Genomic DNA, 24,637 nt, shown 5'->3' with positions numbered 1-24,637 from the left:
AGGGTAACCGCAACCATGGTCTCCGAGCTGATAGTCCATGCTGCTGCAAATGTCGTCGAACTGTTCGTGCAGAGCCGGCCGGAGTGGCCGTGCGGTTCTGGGCGCTTCAGTCTGGAGCCGAGCGACCGCTACGGTCGCAGGTTCGAATCCTGCCTCGGGCATGGATGTGTGTGATGTCCTTAGGTTAGTTAGGTTTAATTAGTTCTAAGTTCTAGGTGACTGATGACCTCAGTAGTTAAATCGCATAGTGCTCAGAGCCATTTGAACCATTTTTGTTCGTGCAGATGGTTGTTGTCTTGCAAACGTCCCCATCTGTTGACTCAGGGATCGAGACGTGGCTGCACGATCCGTTACAGCCATGCGGATAAGATGCCTGTCATCTCGACTGCTAGTGATACGAGGCCGCTAGGATCCAGTACGGCGTCCCGTATTACCCTCCTGAACCCATATTCTGCTAACAGTCAATGGATCTCGACCAACGCGAGCAGCAATGTCGCGATACGATAACCGCAATCGCGATAGGATACAATCCGATCTTTATCAAAGTCGGAAACGCGCATTCCTCCTCCTTACACGAGGCATCGGAATAACGTTTCAGCAGTCAACGCCTGTCAACTGCTGTTTTTGTATGAGTAATCAGTTGGAAACTTTCGTCATGTCAGCACTATGTAGGTGTCGCCACCGGCGCCAACCTTGTGTGAATGCTCTGAAAAGCTAATCATTTGCATATCACAGCATCTTCTTCCTGTCGGTTAAATTTCGCGTCTGTAGCACGTCATCTTCGTGGTGTAGCAATTTTAATGGCCAGTAGTGTATATACCGTATTTGAAGAGAACCGTCTCTACAGTGCACATTCGCGAATCCATTTTAGTTTTGTGTGAAATTTATCCCATAGTAGCTGATCGGTACGAGACACATGGGCCAATGAGTTGTGAGCACTGGAGAACGAACAATAAAACATTGCCTCCTCCCACATCCTGTATCCCGCAGTGGCCGCGCTACTTACCTATCTGCCCATGACGTAAGCGGCCAACTTGACTCTACTTATCTCACGGCCGAATCCACCAACATCAATTAGAACTAATTTCTCCAAAAGTATTTTTGTTCCTTTCAGAGCAGGAAAACTAAACTCTTAAGGTTAGTTGACGTTTTTGGATTGTACTGTTAGTTGTTAGAAACGTACTGTTATAAAACACGGCAGAGAACGCGGGCCGCACGAGCACCGGATTGGAGCCGCAGGCCGCGGTTTGACGACGTCTTCCGGGGTCGATCGGCGTTGCTGCTGCGTGCTTTGCGTGGTTTTGATGTAATGCTGACGATTTGCGTTTCCAAGCATGTACGAGGGTGAGTAAAATGAAAACCTTAAATTTGTAATAACAAATCGAAATTTCGCGCCGTTATCCTGTATTATGGCCGCCCCACTTGCGACTTGCACCAGGGATAAACAGCGTTCTGTTATTCGGTTTTTGCGTAGTGAAGGTGTGAAACCTATTGAAATTCATCGACAACCGAAGGTTCAGTACGGTGATGCATGTCTGTCACAACAGCAAGTCTACGAATGGAGTAGGAAGTTCGCAAATGGTGTGACTTCAGTGGAAGATGCTCCTCGTCCAGGCCAGGCACAACGAGTTGGGACTCCACAGAACATTGCAGCAGTTGAAGCCATAGTGAAGGAAGACCGCCGAGTGACACTGAATGACATTGCAGCATGTTTACAGATTAGTCACGGGTCAGCACACCACATTGTGCATGATGTGCTCCAGTTTCACAAAGTGTCTGCAAGAAGGGTGCCACGGCAGCTGACTGCTGAAATGAGAGAACGAAGTGTTGATGCTTGTGAAGAACTTCTTTGGCGCTTTGAATAAGAAGGTGTTGGCTTCCTTGCAAGAATCGTTACTGGGGACGAAACCTGGCTTCACTTACACCAACCGGAAACGAAGAGAGCGAGCAAGGAATGGCGCCATTCCTCATCACCAAAACCAAAGAAGTTTCCAACAGAACCATCAGCAGGGGAGGCTATGCTGACTCTTTTGGGGCGAAAAAGGCGTTATTTTGGAGCATTACATGCCTAGAGGAACCACTGTCACCAGTGCATCGTACACAGATCTCCTAAAAAATCATCTGCGGCCTGCAATCAAATCAAAGCGACGTGGATTGCTGTGAGCAACATGACAATGCAAGGCCCCACAGTGCCCTTACAAGAGTTGCAACAATCACAGGCCAGTATTTTGAGTGTCTTCCTCATCCATCATACTCACCAGACTTTGCCCCAAGTGATTTCCATATGTTTGGACCACACAAAGACGCAATGGGAGGAAAGAAGTTCCGTTCTGGTGAAGACGTACACCACGCGGTGGTTGCGCAGACTACCAAAAGAATTTTTTTCTATAGGAATTTATGCACTTTGTAAGCGCTGGAGGACTTGCATTGAACGTGGGGGAGATTATGTTGAAAAATGATACAGCTTTGTACGACTTCTGCACAGTAAATAATATTTAAATATTTTTTAAAAGTTTTCATTTGACTCACCCTCGTAGTAGGCCTACACTTCTTGGCAGTTTAATGGGCATGCCGCCTTCATGGGGGTGCTGCACTTTCAATGGCTAGCATTCTATTAAGCAGTACAGCAGTAGTTTACTGTTAATGCAGTGAGCAGACGAAGTTTCTAAGAGGTGTTTCTATTTTTCTGGTGCCGTACTCTGTAGAGAGAGACAGAGAGAGAGAGAGAGAGAGAGAGAGAGAGCCGACTAGGCGCACTCACTTGAGCTTCTTGAAGTAGATGCCGGTGTCGGTGGTGGTGACCTTCTTGCCGTCGACGACGCGCGCCTGCTTCAGCCACTTGTCGCTCTGCGAGAGCGTCAGCGCGCGGCCGTCGGACTTGGGGTCGCCGAAGCGCGAGAAGGCGCGGAACTGCGCCCGGAAGTTGGCCGTCGGCGTGCCGGGCGTCGCAGCCGCCTCTCCTGAGGGCACGCAGCGGACAGCCATACAGTTCACTCCAAAGTACAAGTAAACGTTAGCTCAGGTATGATGCAAGGGGTGGAGTGGCGTGCAGACATACTTCAATTTATTCAAATGGTTCAAATGGCTCTGAGCACTATGGGACTTAACATCTGAGGTCATCAGTCCCCTAGGACTTAGACCCACTTAAACCTAACTAACCTAAGGACACCACACACATCCATGCCCGAGGCAGGATTCGAACCTGCGACCGTAGCGGTCGCGCGATTCCAGACTGAAGCGCCTAGAACCGCTCGGTCACAACGGCCGGCTTCAATTTATTAATATTTCTTTAATATATTCAGAAATTGGCAAATTCCCATTATAAACTTCTAGGACTTATACAGGGAAGTGAGTGCTTAATATTTTGAGTAGGAACCCATGTCGAGAAACGTCATCCATCGACGCTACAGAGCACCAAAGTTATAGGCGGCGGAGCCTGTATATATATCTGAAAATGTTTTGCATCACCCAGGTTCCCAGAACTCCTGAAGATAGACGTTGACTGTGGATATTGTATCACACACAGTCCCCTTGACTTTTCAGCGATGTCATTAAACCCGTCCAAAGATGTAAACAACCATGCATGTTCAGCCCCTATTAGACTGAGGGGGTCCGGCAGCCGATCAGTTCCAGTCATTCCACCAGGAAGGAGGTACAAGGCTCGTGTTGTCTCTAGTTCAACCATGCCAAGACGGTCAATACCGCGGTTGGATCCCGTCCGCGTTGCTACTTTGTGCCAGGAAGGGCTCTCAACAAGGGAAGTCTCCAGGCGTCTCGTAGTGAACCAAAGCGATGTTGATCGGACATGGAGGAGATACAGAGAGGTAGGAACTGTGGATAACATGCCTAGCTCAGGCAGCCCATGGGCTGCTACTGCAGTAGATAATCGCCACCTACGGATTATGGCTCGGAGAGGAGGAGGAGGAGGAGGAGGAGGAGGAGGAGGAGGAGGAGATTAGTGTTTAACGTCCCGTCGACAACGAGGTCATTAGAGACAGAGCGCAAGCTCGGGTGAGGGAAGGATGGGGAAGGAAATCGGCCGTGCCCTTTCAAAGGAACCATCCCGGCATTTGCCTGAAGCGATTTAGGGAAATCACGGAAAACCTAAATCAGGATGGCCGGAGACGGGATTGAACCGTCGTCCTCCCGAATGCGAGTCCAGTGTGCTAACCACTGCGCCACCTCGCTCGGTTATGGCTCGGAGGAAGCCTGACAGCAACGCAACCATGTTGAATAATGCCTTTCGTGCAGCCGCAGAACGTATGGCTCTGAGCACTATGGGACTCAACTGCTGAGGTCATTAGTCCCCTAGAACTTAGAACTAGTTAAACTAACCTAAGGACATCACAAACATCCATGCCCGAGGCAGGATTCGAACCTGCGACCGTAGCGGTCTTGCGGTTCCAGACTGCAGCGCCTTTAACCGCACGGCCACTTCGGCCGGCGCAGAACGTATGACTCAAACTGTGCACAATAGGCTGCATGATGCGCAACTTCACTCCCGACGTCCATGGCGAGGTCCATCTTTGCAATCACAACATGCAGTGCGGTACAGATGGGCCCAACAACATACCGATTGGATCGCTCAGGATTGGCATCACGTTCTCTTCACCGATGAGTGTCGCATACACCTTTAACCAGGCAATCGTTAGAGACGTGTTTGGAGGCAACCCGGTGAGGCTGAACACCTTAGACACGCTGTCCAGCGAGTGTAGCAAGTTTGAAGTTCCCTGCTGTTTTGGGGTGGCATTATGTGGGGCCGACGTAGGCCGCTGGTGGTCATGGAAGGCGCCGTAATGGCTGTACGATACGTGAATACCATCCTCCGATCGATAGTGCAACCATATCGGCAGCATACTGGCGACGCATTCGTCTTCATGGACGACAAACATTTCCTTTTCGATTTCTTCATATTTTTGATGCAGTCATTTTACCTTAGCTTCTCTGCACTTCCTATTTATTTCATTCCTAAGTGATTTGTATTTCCGTATTTCTGAATTTCCCTGAACATTTTTGTACGTCCTTCTTTCGTCGATCAGCTGAAGTACTTCTTCTGTTACCCATGATTTCCTCGCAGTTACCTTCCTTGTGCCTATATTTTTCTTTCCAGCTTCTGTGGTTGCCCTTAGATGTCCATTCCTCTTCAATTGAACTGCCTTCTGAGCTATTCATTATCGCATTACCTATAGCTTCAGAGAACTTCAACCGTGTCCCTACATTCCTTAGTGCTTCAGCATCCCACTTCTTTGTCTATTGATTCTTCCTCTCTAGTCTCTTAAACTTTAGCCTGCTCATCATCAATACTAAATTGTGATCTGAGTCTATATCTGCTCCTGGTTACGCCTTAAAATCCAATATATGATTTAGGAATCTCTACGTGACTGTGACGTAATCTAACTGAAATTTTCACGTATCTCTCAGCATTTTCCAAGTATACCCCCTACTCTTCTTGAAAGGAGTATTCACATATTACTAACTGATATTTACTGCAGAACTCCATTGTGCTTCTCCTCAGTCGTTCCTACTACCAAGCCCACAGTCTCCCGTTAACCCGATCTTCTACTCCCTCCCATACAACCGCATTCCAATCACCCAGGACTATTCAGTTTTCATCTCCTTTTATATACTGAACTGGCCGTTCAGTATCCTCATATACTTTTTCTATCTCTTCATCCTCTGCTTGTGACGTTGGCACGTATTCCTGAACTATTGTTGTTGGTATTGGTTTGCTGTCGATTCTGATGGGAACCACCCTATCATTGAACTGTTCACAGTAGCTCACTCTCTGCCCTACCTTCCTAATCATAACGAATCCTGCTCCCGTTGTTCCATTTCCTGCTGCTTCTGATATTACCCTATACTAGTTTCCATGCTTCTTTCCATTCCACGTCACTGACCCCCACGATATCTAGACTGAGCCTTAGCAATTCCCTTTCCAGATTTTCCAGCTTGCCTATCACGTTCGAACTTCTGACCTTCCACACTGCAGCTCGTCGAACGTTATCCTTTCGTTACTCATTCAACGTTTTTCTCATGGTCACCTCCTCCTTCGCAGTCCCTTCCTGGAGATCCGAATGGAGGCTAGTCCGCAATCTTTTGCCAGTGAAGAGATCATCATGACACTTTTTCAAGTACAGGCTACATGTCCTGTGGATATGCATTATGTGTCTTTAATGTAGAGGTTTCCATTGCCATCCTCATCCTCATATTGTTCATCATTACTGCTTCTTCCGCCTTGGGGCAGTTTCCCACCCAAGGGAAAGGAAGTGTCCTGAATCTCTGTCCGCTCAACCGTCCTCTTTCACAAGGCTGTTTGCAGAACGGGAGTGATTTCTTACGCCAGAAGTCATCGGCAGCCATTGCTGACGAATTCTATTCCAAATTTAAGGCTTGGCGATGTTCATGTTTGTAATTAATAATAATTGGCTTCTCGAAGTGAATAATATAAGAATTCATCACTATTTCAATAACTTCCAGAGGTCCTAATAAAAGCATTACTTTATCAGTAGCTTCCTGACGGAGGGCTGACAGAAAATTGCATTCTATAACGTTGAAAGGTAGTAGGAGTAATACTCTAAATTGCGGGCCAATATCATTAACATCCTTATGCAGCACGAGTTTGGAACACGTATTCGAACATTATGAATTACCACAAAGAAAGGGACTATTGATGCACAGGCAACGCGGATTTAGAAAACGTCATTCTTGTGGAACACAACTAGCTCTTTACTCACACGAAGAGCTATTGACAAGCGATTTCAAATTGATTCCACATTTCCAGATTTCCAGAAGGCTTTCGACAATGTACCTTACAAGCGGCTTGTCAAATTGCGTGCTTATGAAATATGGTCTCATTTATGTGAATGAATTCGTAATTTCCTGTCAGAGAGATCATAGCTCGTAGTAACTGACGAAAGTAATTTCGTAAACCAGAAGTGATTTCTGGCGTTCAGCAAGATAGTGTTACAGGCTCTTTGTTGTTCCTCATCTATGTGAACTATTCAGGAGACAATCTGAGCAGCCGTCATTAGTTGTTGGCAGATGATGCTGTCGTTTATCGTCTAGTAAACTAAACGGACTATCAAAACAAATTGCAAAACGATTTTGAAAAGAAATCTGTATGGTGCTAAAATTGGCAATTGACCATAAATAAAGAAAAGCGTGAGGTCATACACATGGGTGTTAACAGAAGCCCGTTAAACTTCGGTTACACGATAAATCAGGCAAATATAAAGGCCGTACATTAAACTAAATACGTAGGAATTACAAATACGGAAAATTTAAATTGGAAAGAACACACAGAAAATGTTGTGGGGAAGGCGAACCAAAGAATGTGTTTTATTGGCAGAACACGTAGAAGATGCAACAAGTCTACTAACGAAACTGCCTACCTACGCTTGTCCGTCCTGTTTTAGGATACTGCTGCGCGGTGTGGGATCCTTACCAGATGGGACTGACGGAGTACATTGAGAACGTTCAAAGAAGAGCAGCACGTTTCGTTTCATCGAGAAATAGGGAAAAAGAGTATCACTGACGTGATACAGGATTTGGAGTGGACATCAGTAAAACAAAGGTGTTTTTCGTTGCAGCGGAATCTTCTCGCGAAATTTCTCTCATCAACTTTCTCCTCCGAATTTTGCGACGCCCACCTACATAGGAGAAATGATCATAATAAAATAAGGGAAATCAGAGCTCGCACGAAGAGATACAGGCGTTCGTTTCTTTCGCACGCTGTAAGAGAGTGAAATAAGAGACAATTAGTATGAAGGAAGTTCAATGAAACCTCTGCTGGACACTTAAGTGTGATTTGCAGAGTATCCATGTAGATGTACACTACTGGCCATTAAAGTTTCTACACCAAGAAAAAATGCAGATGATAAACGGGTATTCATTGGACAAATATATTATAGTAGAACTGACGAGTGATTACATTTTCACGCAATTTGGGTGCATAGATCCTGAGAAATCAGTACCCAGTACAACCACCTCTGGCCGTAATAACGGCCTTCATACGCCTGGGCATTGAGTCAAACAGAGCTTGGATGGCGTGTACAGGTACAGCTGCCCATGCAGCTTCAACGCGATACCACAGTTCATCAAGAGTAGTGACTGGCGTATTGTGACGAGCCAGTTGCACGGCCACCATTGACCAGACGTTTTCAATTGGTGAGAGATCTGGAGAATGTGCTGGCCAGGGCAGCAGGCGAACATTTTCTGTATCCAGAAAGGCCCGTACAGGACCTGCAACATGCGGTCGTGCATTCTCCTGCTCAAATGTAGGATTTCGAATGAAGGGCAGAGCCACGGGTCGTAACACATCTGAAATGTAACGTCCATTGTTCAAAGTGCCGTCAATGCGAACAAGAGGTGACCGAGACGTGTAACCAATGGCAGCCCATACCATCACGCCGGGTGATACGCCAGTATGGCGATGACGAATACACGCTTCCAATGTGCGTTCACCGCGATGTCGCCAAACACGGATGCGACCATCATGATGCTGTAAACAGAATCTGGATTCTTCCGAAAAAAATGACGTTCTGACATTCGCGCACCCAGGTTCGTCGTTGCGTACACCATCGCAGGCGCTGCTGTCTGTGATGCAGCGTCAAAGGTAACCGCAGCCACGGTCTCCGGGCTGATAGTCCATGCTGCTGCAGACGTCGTCGAACTGTTCGTGCAGATGGTTGCTGTCTTGCAAACGTCCCCATCTGTTGACTCAGGGATCGAGACGTGGCTCCACGATGCGTTACAGCCATGCAGATAAGATGCCTGTCGTCTCGACTGCTAGTGATACGAGGCCGTTGGGATTACCCTCCTGAACCCATCGATTCCATATTCTGCTAACAGTCATTGGATCTCGACCAACGCGAGCAGCAATGTCGCGATACGATAAACCGCAATCGCGATAGGCTACAATCCGACCGTTATCAAAGTCGGAAACGTGATGGTACGCATTTCTCCTCCTTACACGAGGCATCACAACAACGTTTCACCAGGCAACGCCGGTCAACTGTTGTGTATGACAAATCGGTTGGAAACTTTCCTCATGTGAGCACGTTGTAGGTGTCGCCACCGGTGTCAACCTTGTGTGAATGCTCTGAAAAGCTAATCATTTGCATATCACAGCACCTTCTTCCTGTCGGTTAAATTTCGCGTCTGTAGCACGTCATCTTCGTGGTGCAGCAATTTTAATGGCCAATAGTGTATAACTTCTCCAGTTGGGGCGTCGCTTCTAAGTGGTCTTTAGTGAACTAGTGTATTTACCCACAAACTCCTCATACGAGCCTAACTGTATATACAGTGCCTTCAATAAATGTGATGATGTCCTGGAGCCTATTGGTAACGACCATCTCCCTGTCCTTCTCACCGTTTCAGACGGTCGTCGCCCCCGCCCTGACCCTCGTAATGACCCTCCCCCTAAGTACGTCCATGACTTTTCCCGTGCCCACCCCTTCACCTACCACCACCCTGACGATGTAACCCATGCCGCCTCCTTTCTCCAGCAGACCTTGTCTGAAGTCGTGGAGGCCCACGTCCCTACTGTCGCCATCCACCCCCACCGTCCTACCTTACCCCCACAGGCAGTCCTCGTCGTCCTCCTCCGTGAATCCCGCCGTCTCTACCGTGCCTTCCTCCGCACACGTGACCCGGACACACTACGACGCCACCGGCAACTCCAGCGACACATTCGTAATTTGCTCGCGGGTAAGAAACGCCGGGACTGGCGACAGACATGCACCCGTTTAAATGCTACCCTACCTATCAACTCGTCCAAGTTCTGGTCAGCCTTCCGTCGCCTTACCGGAACTAAACCCTCCCCCTACTATCCTCTTCTCCATGATGATCACCCCTTCCCTGACACCCTTAGTAAGGCCAATCACTTTGCCTCCTACCTCTCCGATGTATTTTCCATCCCCGATGATCCCCAGTTCGATTACTCCCTCTTCCCGGATGTCCGCGATCGAACTGACACCTCTGTCCCTCCTCTCGCACCAGGTTTCCAGTACTTGGACAACATTGCACACACGGAACTCAATGCCCCTATCACTACACAGGATCTCATTGCTACACTCCGCACAAAACGCAACACCGCTCCTGGTCACGATCGTGTCACCTACCGTCACCTTTGTGAAGCTCCTGTCTCTTTCCTCTCCACCCTGGCTAGGGTCTACAATGTAGTCCTGTCCACCGGTTAGTACCCTGACCTGTGGAAAACCTCTCGTATCCTGATGTTCCTTAAACCTGGCAAACCGCCGTCCGCCGTCTCCTCCTACCGTCCCATCAGCCTTACCTCAGTCTTCAGCAAGGTCCTGGAATCTATCCTCACCCGACGCATCCACCAGCATCTCCGCCAGCACCGCCTCCTTCCCATTACCCAGTGTGGCTTTCGGCCGTCCTTCTCTTCCGACGAGCTTCTCCTTCACCTCACTCATCTCCTTTCCGACCAGCTTAATTCCCGTCGCTCCGCAATCTTCCTCTCCCTGGACCTCGAACGAGCTTATGACCGCTTATGGCATTCCGGTCTCCTCTTCAAGCTCCAAACCTTCGCCCTTCCCATTAACTACGTCTGTCTGATCGGCTCCTTTCTCTCCCACCATCCTTCCTACGTCACCATCAATAACACGTATTCCAACCTTTCTCCGTCTGCCGGTGTGCCCCAAGGCTCCGTCCTCTCCCCCCTTCTGTACCTTTTGTATACGGCGGACATGCCGCCGCCGTCACCCCCCATCCACCTTCTCCAGTTTGCCAATCCCATCATGACCGGTTCACCGCTTGGTGCAACCAGTGGTTGTTCAAGGTCAATCCCTCCAAAACCCAGGCGATCATTGTAGGCAAAACCACCCCTTCCTTCCGCCTCCTTGATTTCTATCTCATCGTCTATGGCCGTCCTATCGCCCTCACCCCCACCCTCAAGTACCTTGGCGTCACCCTCGACCGTCACCTCTCCTGGACCCCCCATCTCCGGACAATCCAAGCCAAGGCACACTCCCGACTCAGTCTCCTCAAGCTCCTTTCTGGCTGTACGTGGGGTCTTGACCCCTCCACCATCACCTATAAATCCCTCATCCGCCCTATCCTTTGTTACGCCCATCCGGCCTGGATCTCCGCCCCCCCCCCCTACCTTTTATAAATCCCTCCAAATCCTTGAACGCCATGCTCTCCGCCTCGCCTATCGCTTCCATCTCCCCTCCCCCACGCGGATCCTGTACGATCTCATTCTGTTCCCCCACCTCCTCCTTTTCCTTGAAAGGATACGCATCCTGTACACCTCCGGCAAACTCGATCCTCCTCACCCGGTTGTCTCGCCCATCCTCTCCCATCCTCGCCCACTGCCGCACCTGTATTCCCACATCCCACCCAGTCTCCATCTCTCCTCCCTCCTTACCCTCTCCGAAGGTGGCTTCCGCCAGCTCCCCCTCCCTGATGATGTCTTCCTGCCCTCCATCTACCCCTCCTATCAACTTTGATCCTCCCCCCCTTTCCTGTGTCCTTTCGGCACCCTCCCTCCCTTCTCTTTTCTTTTCCCCCATCCCCTTCCTCCACCCGTCTTCCCCCGGGCTTCCCCTCCCCCTTCCTCCCTTCCCCCTATCTCCCCTGCCCATGGCATCTGCTCTCCCCTCTCCCTCTCCCACCCCCCTCCTCCTCTCTTGGCAGGTCCCCGGACTCGTACACGGTTAGTGAACTTTCGCGCGCCAGAGATCAACGCCTCGTGTCTATGTGTGTGCCGTAGTTTTGTGCTTAAGTGGTTCAGTGTTATTCGTTTTGTGCACCTATGTTCACGTGTGACAATTTTCGTCTATGTATGTGTCCAAGTGTCTGAACAAATTTTATCTTGGACTCTACGCCCGTGAACGGCTCCATGTATTTTAAAAAGTGTTTGTCTCCATTTATATGTCCACCATATTTTTATCTCGCATTGTCTTCATTTGTCTCTTGTGTTTCTCTGAGGCCAAAGAGCGGCGTAGTATGCTGCTGCTGGCCTGCCTGTAAACAGGTTTAAAAATAACAATAAAGAAAAAAAAATGTGATGACTTTTATGAATACATTCACTGGTAATTACGTAGCCTCCTTGGAGAAACTAATATTTATTTGGCGTGCAGTACGGCACTCTTTGACTGATGTCACGACACTGCAAAGCAACGCACAGATTAAGCTACTATGTAGTCGACAGGCATACCTGACGCAGCGTCTGGGGGCGGCGTCTTTGGAGACTGTGCAGCGGCAGCGGCGGCGGCCTTGGTGGGCGTAGAGGCGGCTCCTGCAGGCGGGGGGTTGGCTGCCGGCTTGCAGGCGTCGCCTCCCGCCCCCGGGGGGCTGGTCGGCCCATTCACTGTCACCTCCTTCGCCTCCGCAACAGCTGCCTGCGAAACACGCGCCACTGGAGACCTCCACCTCGCAGATCGTGCAGCATTGGGGCGTTTACACAAAGTGCGCAACAAAGCGCGCGCTAAATTGAATGGGAAAAGACCTGTGTACTTGACTACGTATGAGAATTGGATATACGTCCTAATCTCCTCCTCTCTTTTTGCCCATCTTCTCCCACTCCCTGTCTCTCGTCCATCTTCTCTTCCTCCCTCCCTCACCATCGCCACTTGTCCTCCCTCTCTGTCGATCTGCTCCTTTCCGGTTTCTGTCGTCATTTACTCCCACCCTTTTGTCCCTCTCATCTTTCACTCTTGCTCTACCTCTGACTTTAAGCCTCGTGTAGCGCCTCGAGAATTTCCACGCAAATTCTAGAGACCCTCGGCTTTCCACGGTCTCGAACACCGGATATTTTACGTATGAGAGGGAGAGATGAAAATGTGTCTACTGCGCCACGGTTTGTGTGTGTGCAGGACGGGCGTGTATTACGAGAAGACTAAAGTTGTGACGGTCTATCGGCGCTGACAAGGGGTGGCCGCGCACGCCTGGGGAGCCGTAAGTGCAGTGCAAGCAGTAATCAAGGGCTACTCGCTGGCAGTGAAATAGTGACTGCTGGGAACAAATGAAACATGTTTCATCTAGAGACTCATGTACACTGTTCAAAATGGTTCAAATGGCTCTGAGCACTATGGGACTTAACATCTGAGGTCATCAGTCCCCTAGAACTTAGAACTACTTAAACCTAACTAACCTAAGGACGTCACACACATCCATGCCCGAGGCAGGATTCGAACCTGCGACCTTAGCGGTCGCGCGGTTCCAGACTGAAGCGCCTAGAACCGCTCGGCCACCCCGGTCGGCCCATGTACACTGTTGTTTGACTTGCTAGGAGCAAGAACTGTTTTCACAAGGGTTATTAAAACCGAAAGAGACTGTAATGATATACGTTAAGTACTAATGTTTTCCAGACGTAGTTGATTTACGATAATTGAAAGAGCATGTGAAACTTGTGTAGTGTCTTATTGTGAAGAAGAAATATAGCGAAGTTGATACACAAGTATTCTGAGAGAAGTAGGCCAGTAATATTTCCCTAACCAGCACATAATCTTCGGAGAAGAAGTATTGTGAAGATCGACGAAGCCGTCTGTCCTGAGAACAAGATCGGCTGCACACAATACGTTTATCACCCGCGGGAGACGTGAGAGTCTTGCACCACAGCACCAGACAGTCTCCGGTCGTCGGGAAAACGTTAGACTTCTTTATTGTTATTGCGATTTCAGATTCTGTAGTATTCTGATCACATTCCGATAAGCAATAGATACAATTTTCCTGTTTTGTAACAACGTTTCATTATTAAGCATATGTGATATATATGTGTGTGCGCGCGCGTGTGTGTGCGTGTCCAAGCGTTTATTACAGTAACATCTGAAATAAATCAGTTAAGAATATGTATCCTTTACACATTGCATATTTTTGCTTATAAATTACATATATTAAAAGTAAGTGTATAAAAAACGTGTGTATTCGAATGCAACGTTGTGGCAGAATTTCGAATCTATCGGTAAAGAAATTTCGAAGTAGTTGGTGAAGAATTTTGGGAGATTCACGACTTTGAACAAAAGAACATTTACATTTTTCTTTCTGTAGATATAACTGCTCGCGTGTGGTTTTATGTACCCACTGAAGTGCTATATGTTACACTAATATATATATATATATATATATATATATATATATATATATATATATATAGGGTGAGTCACCTAACGTTACCGCTGGATATATCTCGTAAACCACATCAAATACTGACGAACCGATTCCACAGACCGAACGTGAGGAGAGGGGCTTGTGTAATTCTTTAATACAAACCATACAAAAATGCACGGAAGTATGTTTTTTAACACAAACCTACGTTTTTTAATGGAACCACGTTAGTTTTGTTAGCACATCTGAACATATAAACAAATACGTAATCAGTGCCGTTTGTTGCATTGTAAAATGTTAATTACATCCGGAGATATTGTAACCTAAAGTTGACGCTTGAAACCTCCGACGTTCAGTTGCGTGTTGTAACAAACACGGGCCATGGTCGGCGAGCAGCATCTGCAGGGACATGTTTACGATGACGACCGTGTTTACGAGTGTGGCTGTAGTGCACTGTTGTGGTTTGGTCTAGCTGTCGCAGTGTCCGCATGTAGCGCTTGCTGCTATTGTTATTCTGCATTCGTCTCCGCACGCAGACCACCTGTAGTGCACCGCGTTGCCAGACGTCTCGATAGTGTAGTGTTGTAGGAACTGTGACCATGGTGTATTCGAACTCTGAAAAGGCGGAGATGATACTCATCTATGGCGAGTGTCGACGAAATGCAGCTGAAGCCTGCAGGGTGTATGCAGAACGGTACCCGGACAGAGAGCATCCAACGTGCCGCACATTGCAAAACATCTACCGCCAACTGTATGCAACAAGTATGGTCGTAGCACGCAAACGGGTCCGTAACAGGCCCGTCACAGGAGAAGCGGGTGCAGTTGGTGTGTTAGCTGCTGTTGCCATGAACCCACACATGAGTACACAGGACATTGCGAGAGCCGGTGGACTGAGTCAAAGTAGTGTCATGCGCATACTGCATCGTCACCGCTTTCACCCGTTTCATGTGTCGCTACATCAGCAATTACATGGTGATGACTTTAATCATCGAATGCAATTCTGTCAATGGGCATTAACAGAGAATGCGTTGCAGTTCTACCTGTTTACCGATGAAGCGGGTTTCACAAACCACGGGGCAGTGAATCTACGGAACATGCATTACTGGTCCGTGGACAATCCTCGCTGGCTCAGACAGGTAGAGCGACAGCAACCGTGGACTGTAAATGTATGGTGCGGAATCATTGGCGACCACCTCATTGGTCCTCACCTCATTGCAGGCGCCCAAACAGCTGCAACATACATCGCGTTTCTACAGAATGATCTGCCAACGTTGCTCGAAAATGTTCCACTGGGAACGCGTCGACGTATGTGGTATCAGCATGATGGTGCACCTGCACGTTCCGCAATTAACACTAGGCTGACCCTTGACAGGATGTTCGACGGGCGTTTCATAGGACGTGGAGGACGCATAAATTGGCCAGCCCGTTCTCCTGATCTTACACCTCTGGACTTCTTTCTGTGGGGTACGTTAAAGGAGAATGTGTACCGTGATGTGCCTACAACCCCAGAGGATATGAAACAACGTATTGTGGCAACCTGCGACGACATTACACCAGATGTACTGCGGCTTGTACGACATTCATTACGCCAGAGATTGCAATTGTGTGCAGCAAATGATGGCCACCACATTGAACATGTATTGGCCTGACATGTCGGGACACCCTCTATTCCACTCCGTAATTGAAAACGGAAACCACGTGTGTACGTGTACCTTACTCCTCATGGTAATATACATGTGCGTCAGTGAAAAAGACCAATAAAAAGGTGTTAGCATGTGGACGTAATGTGCTGTTCCAGTCTCTTCTGTACCTACGGTCCATCACCGTTCCCTTTGGATCCCTACGTAATTCGGTGCTCTCCGATACACACGATCGAACAGCGGAGGAATGGTACTCAAGCGTCAACTTTAGGTTACAATATCTCCGGATGTAATTAACATTTTACAATGCAACAAACGGCACTGATTACGTATTTGTTTATATGTTCATATGTGCTAACAACACTAACAGGGTTGCATTTAAAAAACGTAGGTTTGTGTTAAAAAACATACTTCCGTGCATTTTTTTATGGTTTGTATTAACCAATTACACTAGCCCCTCTCCTCACGTTCGGTCTGTGGAATCGATTCGTCAGTATTTAATGTAGTTTACGAAATATATCCAGCGGTAACGTTAGGTGACTCACCCTGTATATACAGGGTGTTACAAAAAGGTACGGCCAAACTTTCAGGAAACAATCCTCACACACAAAGAAAGAACATATGTTATGTGGACATGTGTCCGGAAACGCTTACTTTCCATGTTAGAGCTCATTTTATTACTTCTCTTCAAATCACATTAATCGTGGAATGGAAACACACAGCAACAGAACGTACCAGCGTGACTTCAAACACTTTATTACAGGAAATGTTCAAAATGTCCTCCGTTAGCGAGGATACATGCATCCACCCTCCGTCGCATGAAATCCCTGATGCGCTGATGCAGCCCTGGAGAATGGCGTATTGTATCACAGCCGTCCTCAATACGAGCACGAAGAGTCTCTACATTTGGTACCGGGGTTGCGTAGGCGAGAGCTTTCAAATGCCCCCATAAATGAAAGTCAAGAGGGTTGAGATCAGGAGAACGTGGAGGCCATGGAATTGGCCCGCCTCTACCAACCCATCGGTCACCGAATCTGTTCTTGAGAAGCGTACGAACACTTCGACTGAAATGTGCAGGAGCTCCATCGTGCATGCACCACATGTTGCGTCGTACTTGTAAAGGCACATGTTGTAGCAGCACAGGTAGAGTATCCCGTATGAAATCATGATAACGTGCTCCATTGAGCGTAGGTGGAAGAACGAAGCTAAAAATGAGCTCTAACATGGAAATTAAGCGTTTCCGGACACACACACACACACACACACACACACACACACACACACACACACACACACATCGGGTGGTCCATTGATCGTGACCGGGCCAAATATCTCACGAAATAATCGCCAAAAGAAGAAACTACAAAGAACAAAACTCGTCTAGCTTGAAGCGGGAAAGGTCGCTCGGGGTGGCCGAGCGGTTCTAGGAGCTATAGTCTGGCACCGCGCGACCGCTATGGTCCCAGGTTCGAATCCTGCCTCGGGGATGGGTGTGTGTGATATCATCCTTAGGTTAGTTAGGTTTAAGTAGTTCTAAGTTCTAGGGGACTGATGACCTCAGATGTTAAATCTCATAGTGATCAGAGCCATTTGAACTATTTGAAGGGGGAAACCAGATGGCGCTATGGTCGAGCCGCTAGATGGCGCTGTCATAGTTCAAACGGATATCAACTGCGTTTTTTTTAAATAGAATGCCTATTTTTTTACATATTCATGTAGTACGAAAATAAATATGAATGTTTTAGTTGGACCACTTTTTTCGCTTTGTGGTAGATGGCGCTGTAATAGTCACAAACATATGGCTCACAGTTTTAGACGAACAGTTGGTAACAGGTAGGTTTTTTAAATTAAAATACAGAACGTAGGTACGTTTGAACATTTTATTTCTGTTGTTCCAATTTGATACATATACCTTTGCGAACTTATTTCTGAGAACGTATGCTGTTACAGCGCGATTATCTGCAAATACCTCATTAATGCAATGAATGCTCAAAATGATGTCCGTCAGCCTCAATGCATTTGGCAATACGTGTAATGACATTCCTCTCAACAGCGAGTAGTTCGCCTTTCGTAATGTTCGCACATGCATTGACAATGCGCTGACGCATCTTGTCGGTGGATCGCGATAGCAAATATCCTTCAACTTTCCCCACAGAAAGAAATCCGGGGACGTCAGATCCGGTGAACGTTCGGGCCATGGTATGGTGCTTCGACGACCAATCCACCTGTCATTAAATATGCTATTCAATACCGCTTCAACCGCACGCGAGCTATGTGCCTGACATCCATCATGTTGAAAGTACACCGCCATTTTGTCATGTAGTGAAACATCTTTTATTAACACCGGTAGAACATTACGTAGGAAATCAGCATACATTGCACCATTTAGATTGCCATCGATAAAATGGGGGCCAATTATCCTTCGTCCCACAATGCCGCACCATACATTAAACCACCAAGGTCGCGGATGTTCCACTTGTCGCAGCCATCGTGCATTTTCCGTAACCCAATAGTGCATATTATGCCGGTTTACGTTACCGCTGTTGGTGAATGACGCTGCGTCGCTAAATAGAACGCGTGCAAAAAATCTGTCATCGTCCCGTAATTTCTCTTGTTCCCAGTGCCAGAACTGTACACGACGTTCAAAGACGTCGCCATGCAATTACTGGTGCATAGAAATATGGTATGGGTGCAATCGATGTTGATGTAGTATTCTCAACACCGACGTTTTTGAGATTCCCGATTCTCGCGCAATTTGTCTGCTTAGCCGCGACAGCAGCTAAAACACCTATTTGGGCATCATCATTTGTTGCAGGTCTTGGTTGACGTTTCACACATGACTGAACACTTCCTGTTTCCTTAAATAACTTAACTATCCGGCGAACTGTACGTACACTTGGATGATGTCGTCCAGGATACCGAGCAGCATACATAGCACACGCTCGTTGGGCATTTTGATCACAATAGCCATACATCAACACGATATCTACCTTTTCCGCAATTGGTAAACGGTTCATTTTAACACGGGTAATGTATCACGAAGCAAATACCGACCGCTCTGGCGGTGTGTTACGTGATACCACGTACTTATACGTTTGTGACTATTACGGGGCCATCTATCACAAAGCGAAACAAGTGGCCCAACTAAAACATTCATATTGCTTTACATACTACACGAATTTGTAATAAAAATGGGGGTTCCTGTTAAAAAAAAAAAAAAAGAACGCCGTTGATATCCGTTTGACCTATGGCAGCGCCATCTAGCGGGCCAACCATAGCGCAATCTGGTTTCCCCCTTCAAGCTAGACGAGTTTCGTTCTTTGTAGTTTTTTCGTTTGATGCTTATTTCGTGAGATCTTTGGCCCGGTCAGTATCAATGGACCACCCTATCTATATAGTGTGTGTACGATATGACACTTTACATATAGAGGGGATACGGAGATATACGATTTTGAACAAACGAGCGTTTACTTTTGTATTTATATAGATTTTATGTGTGATAGAAGTGTAGACAAGGGATACTCATTAGCTACAGATGATACGTGGACAAAGAGGGTTTTTGCATCAGTTTTTCTGGCCGCTTTTGCAGTTAACATGTTGATCGCCCCACGCTTAGTGATTGATGTTTTCGCCGCCAGACCGGCCCGGACAGTCGGCGCTCGTCATGAGGCTTTCCTGTGGCCACTGGCCGCCTCCTGGAAGTCAAAGTGTTAAGAAGTCAGACATTTTCTCAAAGACGGTGTTTTCCGTTAAGAGTGAGCCCTTGTGGGGACTTTCTACGGTGCCTAGCGCTGACGTCAGAGTCTGGCAACATAACGTAACGTCACCAAAATCTGCGAACACGAAGTCACTTACGTTGGCTGTAAAAAATATTCCCTCTCTGGACAGGCGGCTGTTTTCATTGACTACTGAGGTTTTAAATAGCGCATAACGCTGTACACTCGCTCTGAGCTTGGTGAATGATGATGTACAGGAAACGCGCGTCTTTTATGATTATACCGTCACCTCCTGGCCACAGGAACCTACTCAGCTTGGGCGCCATGATGGAGAGGTTTACCCGAGTCCTTAAGGACTGGAGCTGTAGGGGAAGCAGCTGAGGACCACCTCATGAATATTGCGATCGCGCCATAATAGGCCTATATTAATAAAAAAAATCGAACACAGCTGTGTCTTGGACTCACAGCGTAATATATAAAATTGTTTTAAATATAAATCTTGATTCAAGTACTAATAAAGCATTTTAAACCTACATCTATGACAACTTATATCGACTTCTGAATAAGATATAAAAAAATACTGTTTCAGTGCTTCTGGAAATTGAGCCGCTAAGGGGGTAAAATAGAAGATGAAAATTTTTATGAAAATACTTCATTATGAAAGCATTTTTTAAACTTAATCTCAGAAAATTTGTATTTGGCTTCTCCGTTAGAAACAAAAAAATATATGTTTCAGTGTTTTAGAAAATTCAACCCCTGAGTGAGTGAAACAGCGGAGAAAAATTTTTATGAAAATATTTCGTTGTATTATAATATTTTTTAAGTTCAGTTCACGAAAATTTGAATTTAACTTCTAGAGGAATATCCGTTTGGAGGATTAAAGTCTCTGGAAATGTCACCACAAGAACGCAAGATGCAGGATTAATAAAGACCTCCGACTCTAGATGCCAGAACCGCGTCTTGGTCAGAAGTACGTTCGGAAAGGACCACGCTTCTGTGGCCTTAATCAGCTTGAAAAGTTTAAGAGATATTGCAATTTGTGAAGAACGTAAAAACTCGATGAAAGGAAAACAAAAAAAAAAAAAAAATATCTGTGCGGACCATGCAGTTAACGCAGTGGGCGCTTAGTCTATAATATGAGTACATTCTCCACTCCTTTCACTGTTTTCTAATTAATTAGGTGTATGAGATTTCTTGGAAATGTACTCATGGGTCCCAATGAACAATATATCTGTGTACTAGAGTCCGTAATCGAGTTTTATAATTTGTAAGGTTGCGCTGTCCCATCGTATATTTAATCACGCTTGACTATTCCCACTGATCAAGCGTGACCCCAAGACGAATTAGCCTGCCGTAGGAGAACAGTTAGATATTTTCAGCAAAGGTCAGGATAGCGAAATGGATAGTAGGCTTCTCCGTGTTTGAGGCACGGCGGTCAGCAACAAAGGAGCTGTGCTGACGTTGTATTGGAGGCGCTACAAAGTGTACATCACCACTGCACGTATACACAACAAGGAATCATGGCGTTGAGTGGTAATAGGAAATCAGCAACGCTTGTTTTCTATGCGGCCAGTACGTTATATCCCGTAGCTGACAACAAAACCAAAAGAAGATGGTCATGATGGGTGTAAAAGATTGACGAGCAGGAGGGAGGAGAGGGAAAGTGTAATGTATCTTCCAAAAGAATTTGTTGTAGAGATTGTATCATTTGGGGGAGGAGGCGGGGGCGCAATAAACGCTGCGCAGTAGCAAACGCGTTTCTGCCATTATGCGCATGATGTCAGTGAGGAACCCTTCGCCCTCGTATTTATATGTTGGAGACTCTGTGATTTCTACTCTGCAAACCACCACGAGTACGGCAGAGTCTACGTCCCATTGTACCATTTGTTCGAGTTTCTTCCTGTATCACTCACGTTTAGAGCGCCGGAAGAATCATTGTTTGAATGCCTCTGTGCGTGCACTAATTATTCTAATATTATCCTCACGATCCCTGTGTGAGGGATACGTAGGAGGTTATAGTACACTACTGGGCATTAAAATTGCTACACCACGAAAGTGACGTGCTATAGACGCGAAATTTAACCGACAGGAAGAAGATGCTGTGATATGCAAATGATTAGCTTCTCGGAGCATTCACAATATGTTGGCGCCGGTGGCGACACCTACAACGTGCTGACATGAGGATAGTTTCCAACCGATTTCTCATACACAAACAGCAGTTGACCGGCGTTGCCTGGTGAAACGTTGTTGTGATGCCTCGTATAAGGAGGATAAACGCGTACCGTCACGTTTCCGACTTTGATAAAGGTCGGATTGTAGCCTATCGCGATTGCGGTTTATCGTATCGCGACATTGCTGCACGCGTTGGTTGAGATCCAATGACTGTTAGCAGAATATGGAATCGGTGGATTCAGGAGGGTAATACGGAACACCTTGCTGGATCCCAACGGCCTCGTATCACTAGCAGTCGAGATGACAGGCATCTTATCCGCACGGCTGTATCGGATAGTGCAGCCACGTCTCGATCCCTGAGTCAACAGATGGAGATGTTTGCAAGACAGCAACCATCTGCACGAACTGTTCGACGACGTTTGCAGCAGCATGGACTATCAGCTCTGAGACCATGGCTGCGGTTACCCTTGACGCTGCATCACGGACAGGATCGCCTGCGATGGAGTACGCAACGACGAACCTGGGTGCACGAATGGCAAAACGTCATTTTTTCGGATGAATCTAGGTTCTGTTTACAGCATCATGATGGTTAAAATGGTTCAAATGGCTCTGAGCACTATGGGACTTAACATCTATGGTCATCAGTCCCCTAGAACTTAGAACTACTTAAACCTAACTAACCGAAGGACAGCACACAACACCCAGCCATCACGAGGCAGAGAAAATCCCTGACCCCGCCGGGAATCGAACCCGGGAACACGGGCGTGGGAAGCGAGAACGCTACCGCACGACCACGAGATGCGGGCCATCATGATGGTCGCATCCGTGTTTGGCGATATCGCGGTGAACGCACATTGGAAGCGTGTATTCGTCATCGCCATACTGGCGTATCACCCGGCGTGATGGTATGGACTGCCATTGGTTACACGTCTCTTGTTCGCATTGATGGCACTTTGAACGGTGGACGTTACATTTCAGCTCAGTTTGACTCAATGCGCAGGCGTATCAAGGCCGTTATTACGGCCAGAGGTGGTTGTTCTGGGTACTCATTTCTCAGGATCTATGCACCCAAATTGCGTGAAAATGTAATCACATGTCATTTCTAATATAATATATTTGCCCAATGAATACCCGTTTATCATCTGCATTTCTTCTTGGTGTAGCAATTTTAATGAACGCTAGTGTATATTCCTAGAGTAATCAGTAAGAGCCCGTTCTTGAAACTTTGCTAATAGATTTTCCCGGTTCTAGGTGCTTCAGGCCGGAACCGTGTTGCTGCTACGGTCGCAGGTTCGAATCCTGCCTCGTGAATGGATGTGTGTGATGTCCTTAGGTTAGTTGGGTTTATGTAGTTCTAAGTCTAGGGGCCTGATGACCTCAGATGTCAAGTCCCATAGTGCTCAGAGCCATTTGAACCATTTGTAGACTTTCTCGGAATAGTTTACGGCTATATTCAAGAATCTTCCACTTCAGCTTCTTCGGTATCTCTGTGGCACCCTCACACGGATAAAACAAACCTGTGACCACTTGTGCTGCCCTTCTCTGTGTAGTTCAGTATCCTCTGTTAGGCCTATCTAGTACGGGTGCCACAGACTTTAGCAGTATTTTAGAACCGGTCGCACGAGTGATTTGTAGGCAATCTCGTTTGTAGACTGATTGCACTTCCCCAGTGTTCTACCAATAAACTGTTCTACCAATAAACTCAAGTCTACCACCTGCTCTATGCACTACTGAATCTGTGAGATATTTCCTTTCCATAATCCTACAAAGTGTTACAGCCATGTAATTGTACGAGTTGTCCTGTTCGAGCAGTGACTCATTGATATTATAGTCATATGATACTACGTTTTTTAGTTTTTTGAAGTGCACAGTTTTACATTTCTGAACATTTAGAACAAGTTGCCGATCTCTGCACCACGTTGAAATCTTATCAAGATCTGATTAAATATTTAGGCAGCTTCTCTCAGATAATACTTCATTAAAGACAGCTGCATCATCTGCAAAATGCCTGATTTTACTATTAATGTTGTCTGCAAGGTCATTAACATACAACATTAACAGCAAGGGTCCCAACACACTTCCCTGAGGCAGACCCGAAGTTACTTCTACATCTGACGATGACTCTCCGTATAAGATAACATGATGTGTCCTCCATATAGAAAAGAAAAAAATGGCTCTGAGCACTATGGGACTTAACTTCTAAGGTCATCAGTCCCCTAGAACTTAGAACTACTTAAACCTAACTAACCTAAGGACATCACACACATCCATGCCCGAGGCAGGATTCGAACCTGCGACCGTAGCGGTCGCGCGGTTCCAGACTGTAGCGCCTTTAAATATAGAAAAGTCCTCAATGCAGTCACAAATTTCACTTGATACCTCATATGATCGTACTTTTGACAATAAGCATAGGTGCGGTACTGAGTCAAATGGTTTTTGGAAATCAGGAAACACTGCATCTACCTCGTTGCCTTGATCCAAAGCTTTGCGTATATAAGATGAGAAAAGTGCGAATAAGGTTTCACATGTTCAATGTTTTCGAAATCCATGCTGGATGGCGTCGAGGAGGTCACTCTCCTCAAACTATCTCTTTAAGTTTGAAATCAGAATATGTTGTAAGATTCTACAACAAATTGATGTCAAGGATATTAGACGATAGTTTTGTGGATCGCTTCTACTGTCCTTCTTGTAGACGGGTGTGACCTGTGACTTTTTCCAAGAACGGGGTACAGTTTTTTGTTTGAGGGATCTACGAAAGATTGTAGTTAGAAGATGGGCGAACTCAGCCGAAAATTCAGTGTAGAATTTGACAGGGATTCCGTTGGGGCCTGGAGCTTCGTTCAGTTTTAACGATTTCAGCTGTTTCTCAACACCACTGACGCTAATACTTATTTAATTCATCTTTTCAGTGGTAGGAGGATTAAACTGGAGCAATTCTCCTAGATTTTCCTTCGTAAAGGGACATTTGAAAACGGAGTTAAGCATTTCAGCTTTTGCTTTGCTACCCTCAATTTAAGTTCCTGTCTCATTCGCTAGGGA

General features: G+C 46.7%; 1 protein-coding gene across 3 annotated transcripts in view; it reads right to left on the bottom strand.

Moving 5' to 3' along the window:
* The window catches only part of LOC126252964 (tubulin polymerization-promoting protein homolog), a 451,173-nt gene that overhangs the window by 49,362 nt on the left and 377,174 nt on the right, over positions 1-24,637 (bottom strand). For all 3 annotated transcript variants that reach the window (XM_049953978.1, XM_049953980.1, XM_049953979.1), the window contains exons 3-4: positions 12,182-12,365; positions 2,762-2,960 (exon numbers count right to left, since the gene is read on the bottom strand). In XM_049953978.1, coding sequence (XP_049809935.1) covers positions 2,762-2,960; positions 12,182-12,365 — 383 coding nt within the window. The remainder of the gene's footprint in view (positions 1-2,761; positions 2,961-12,181; positions 12,366-24,637) is intronic.

The sequence above is a fragment of the Schistocerca nitens genome, chromosome 4 (assembly GCF_023898315.1).
Source record: "Schistocerca nitens isolate TAMUIC-IGC-003100 chromosome 4, iqSchNite1.1, whole genome shotgun sequence".
In the NCBI taxonomy this organism is placed as follows: Eukaryota; Metazoa; Arthropoda; class Insecta; order Orthoptera; family Acrididae; genus Schistocerca; species Schistocerca nitens.
This window is presented reverse-complemented; position numbering and strand designations above follow the sequence as displayed.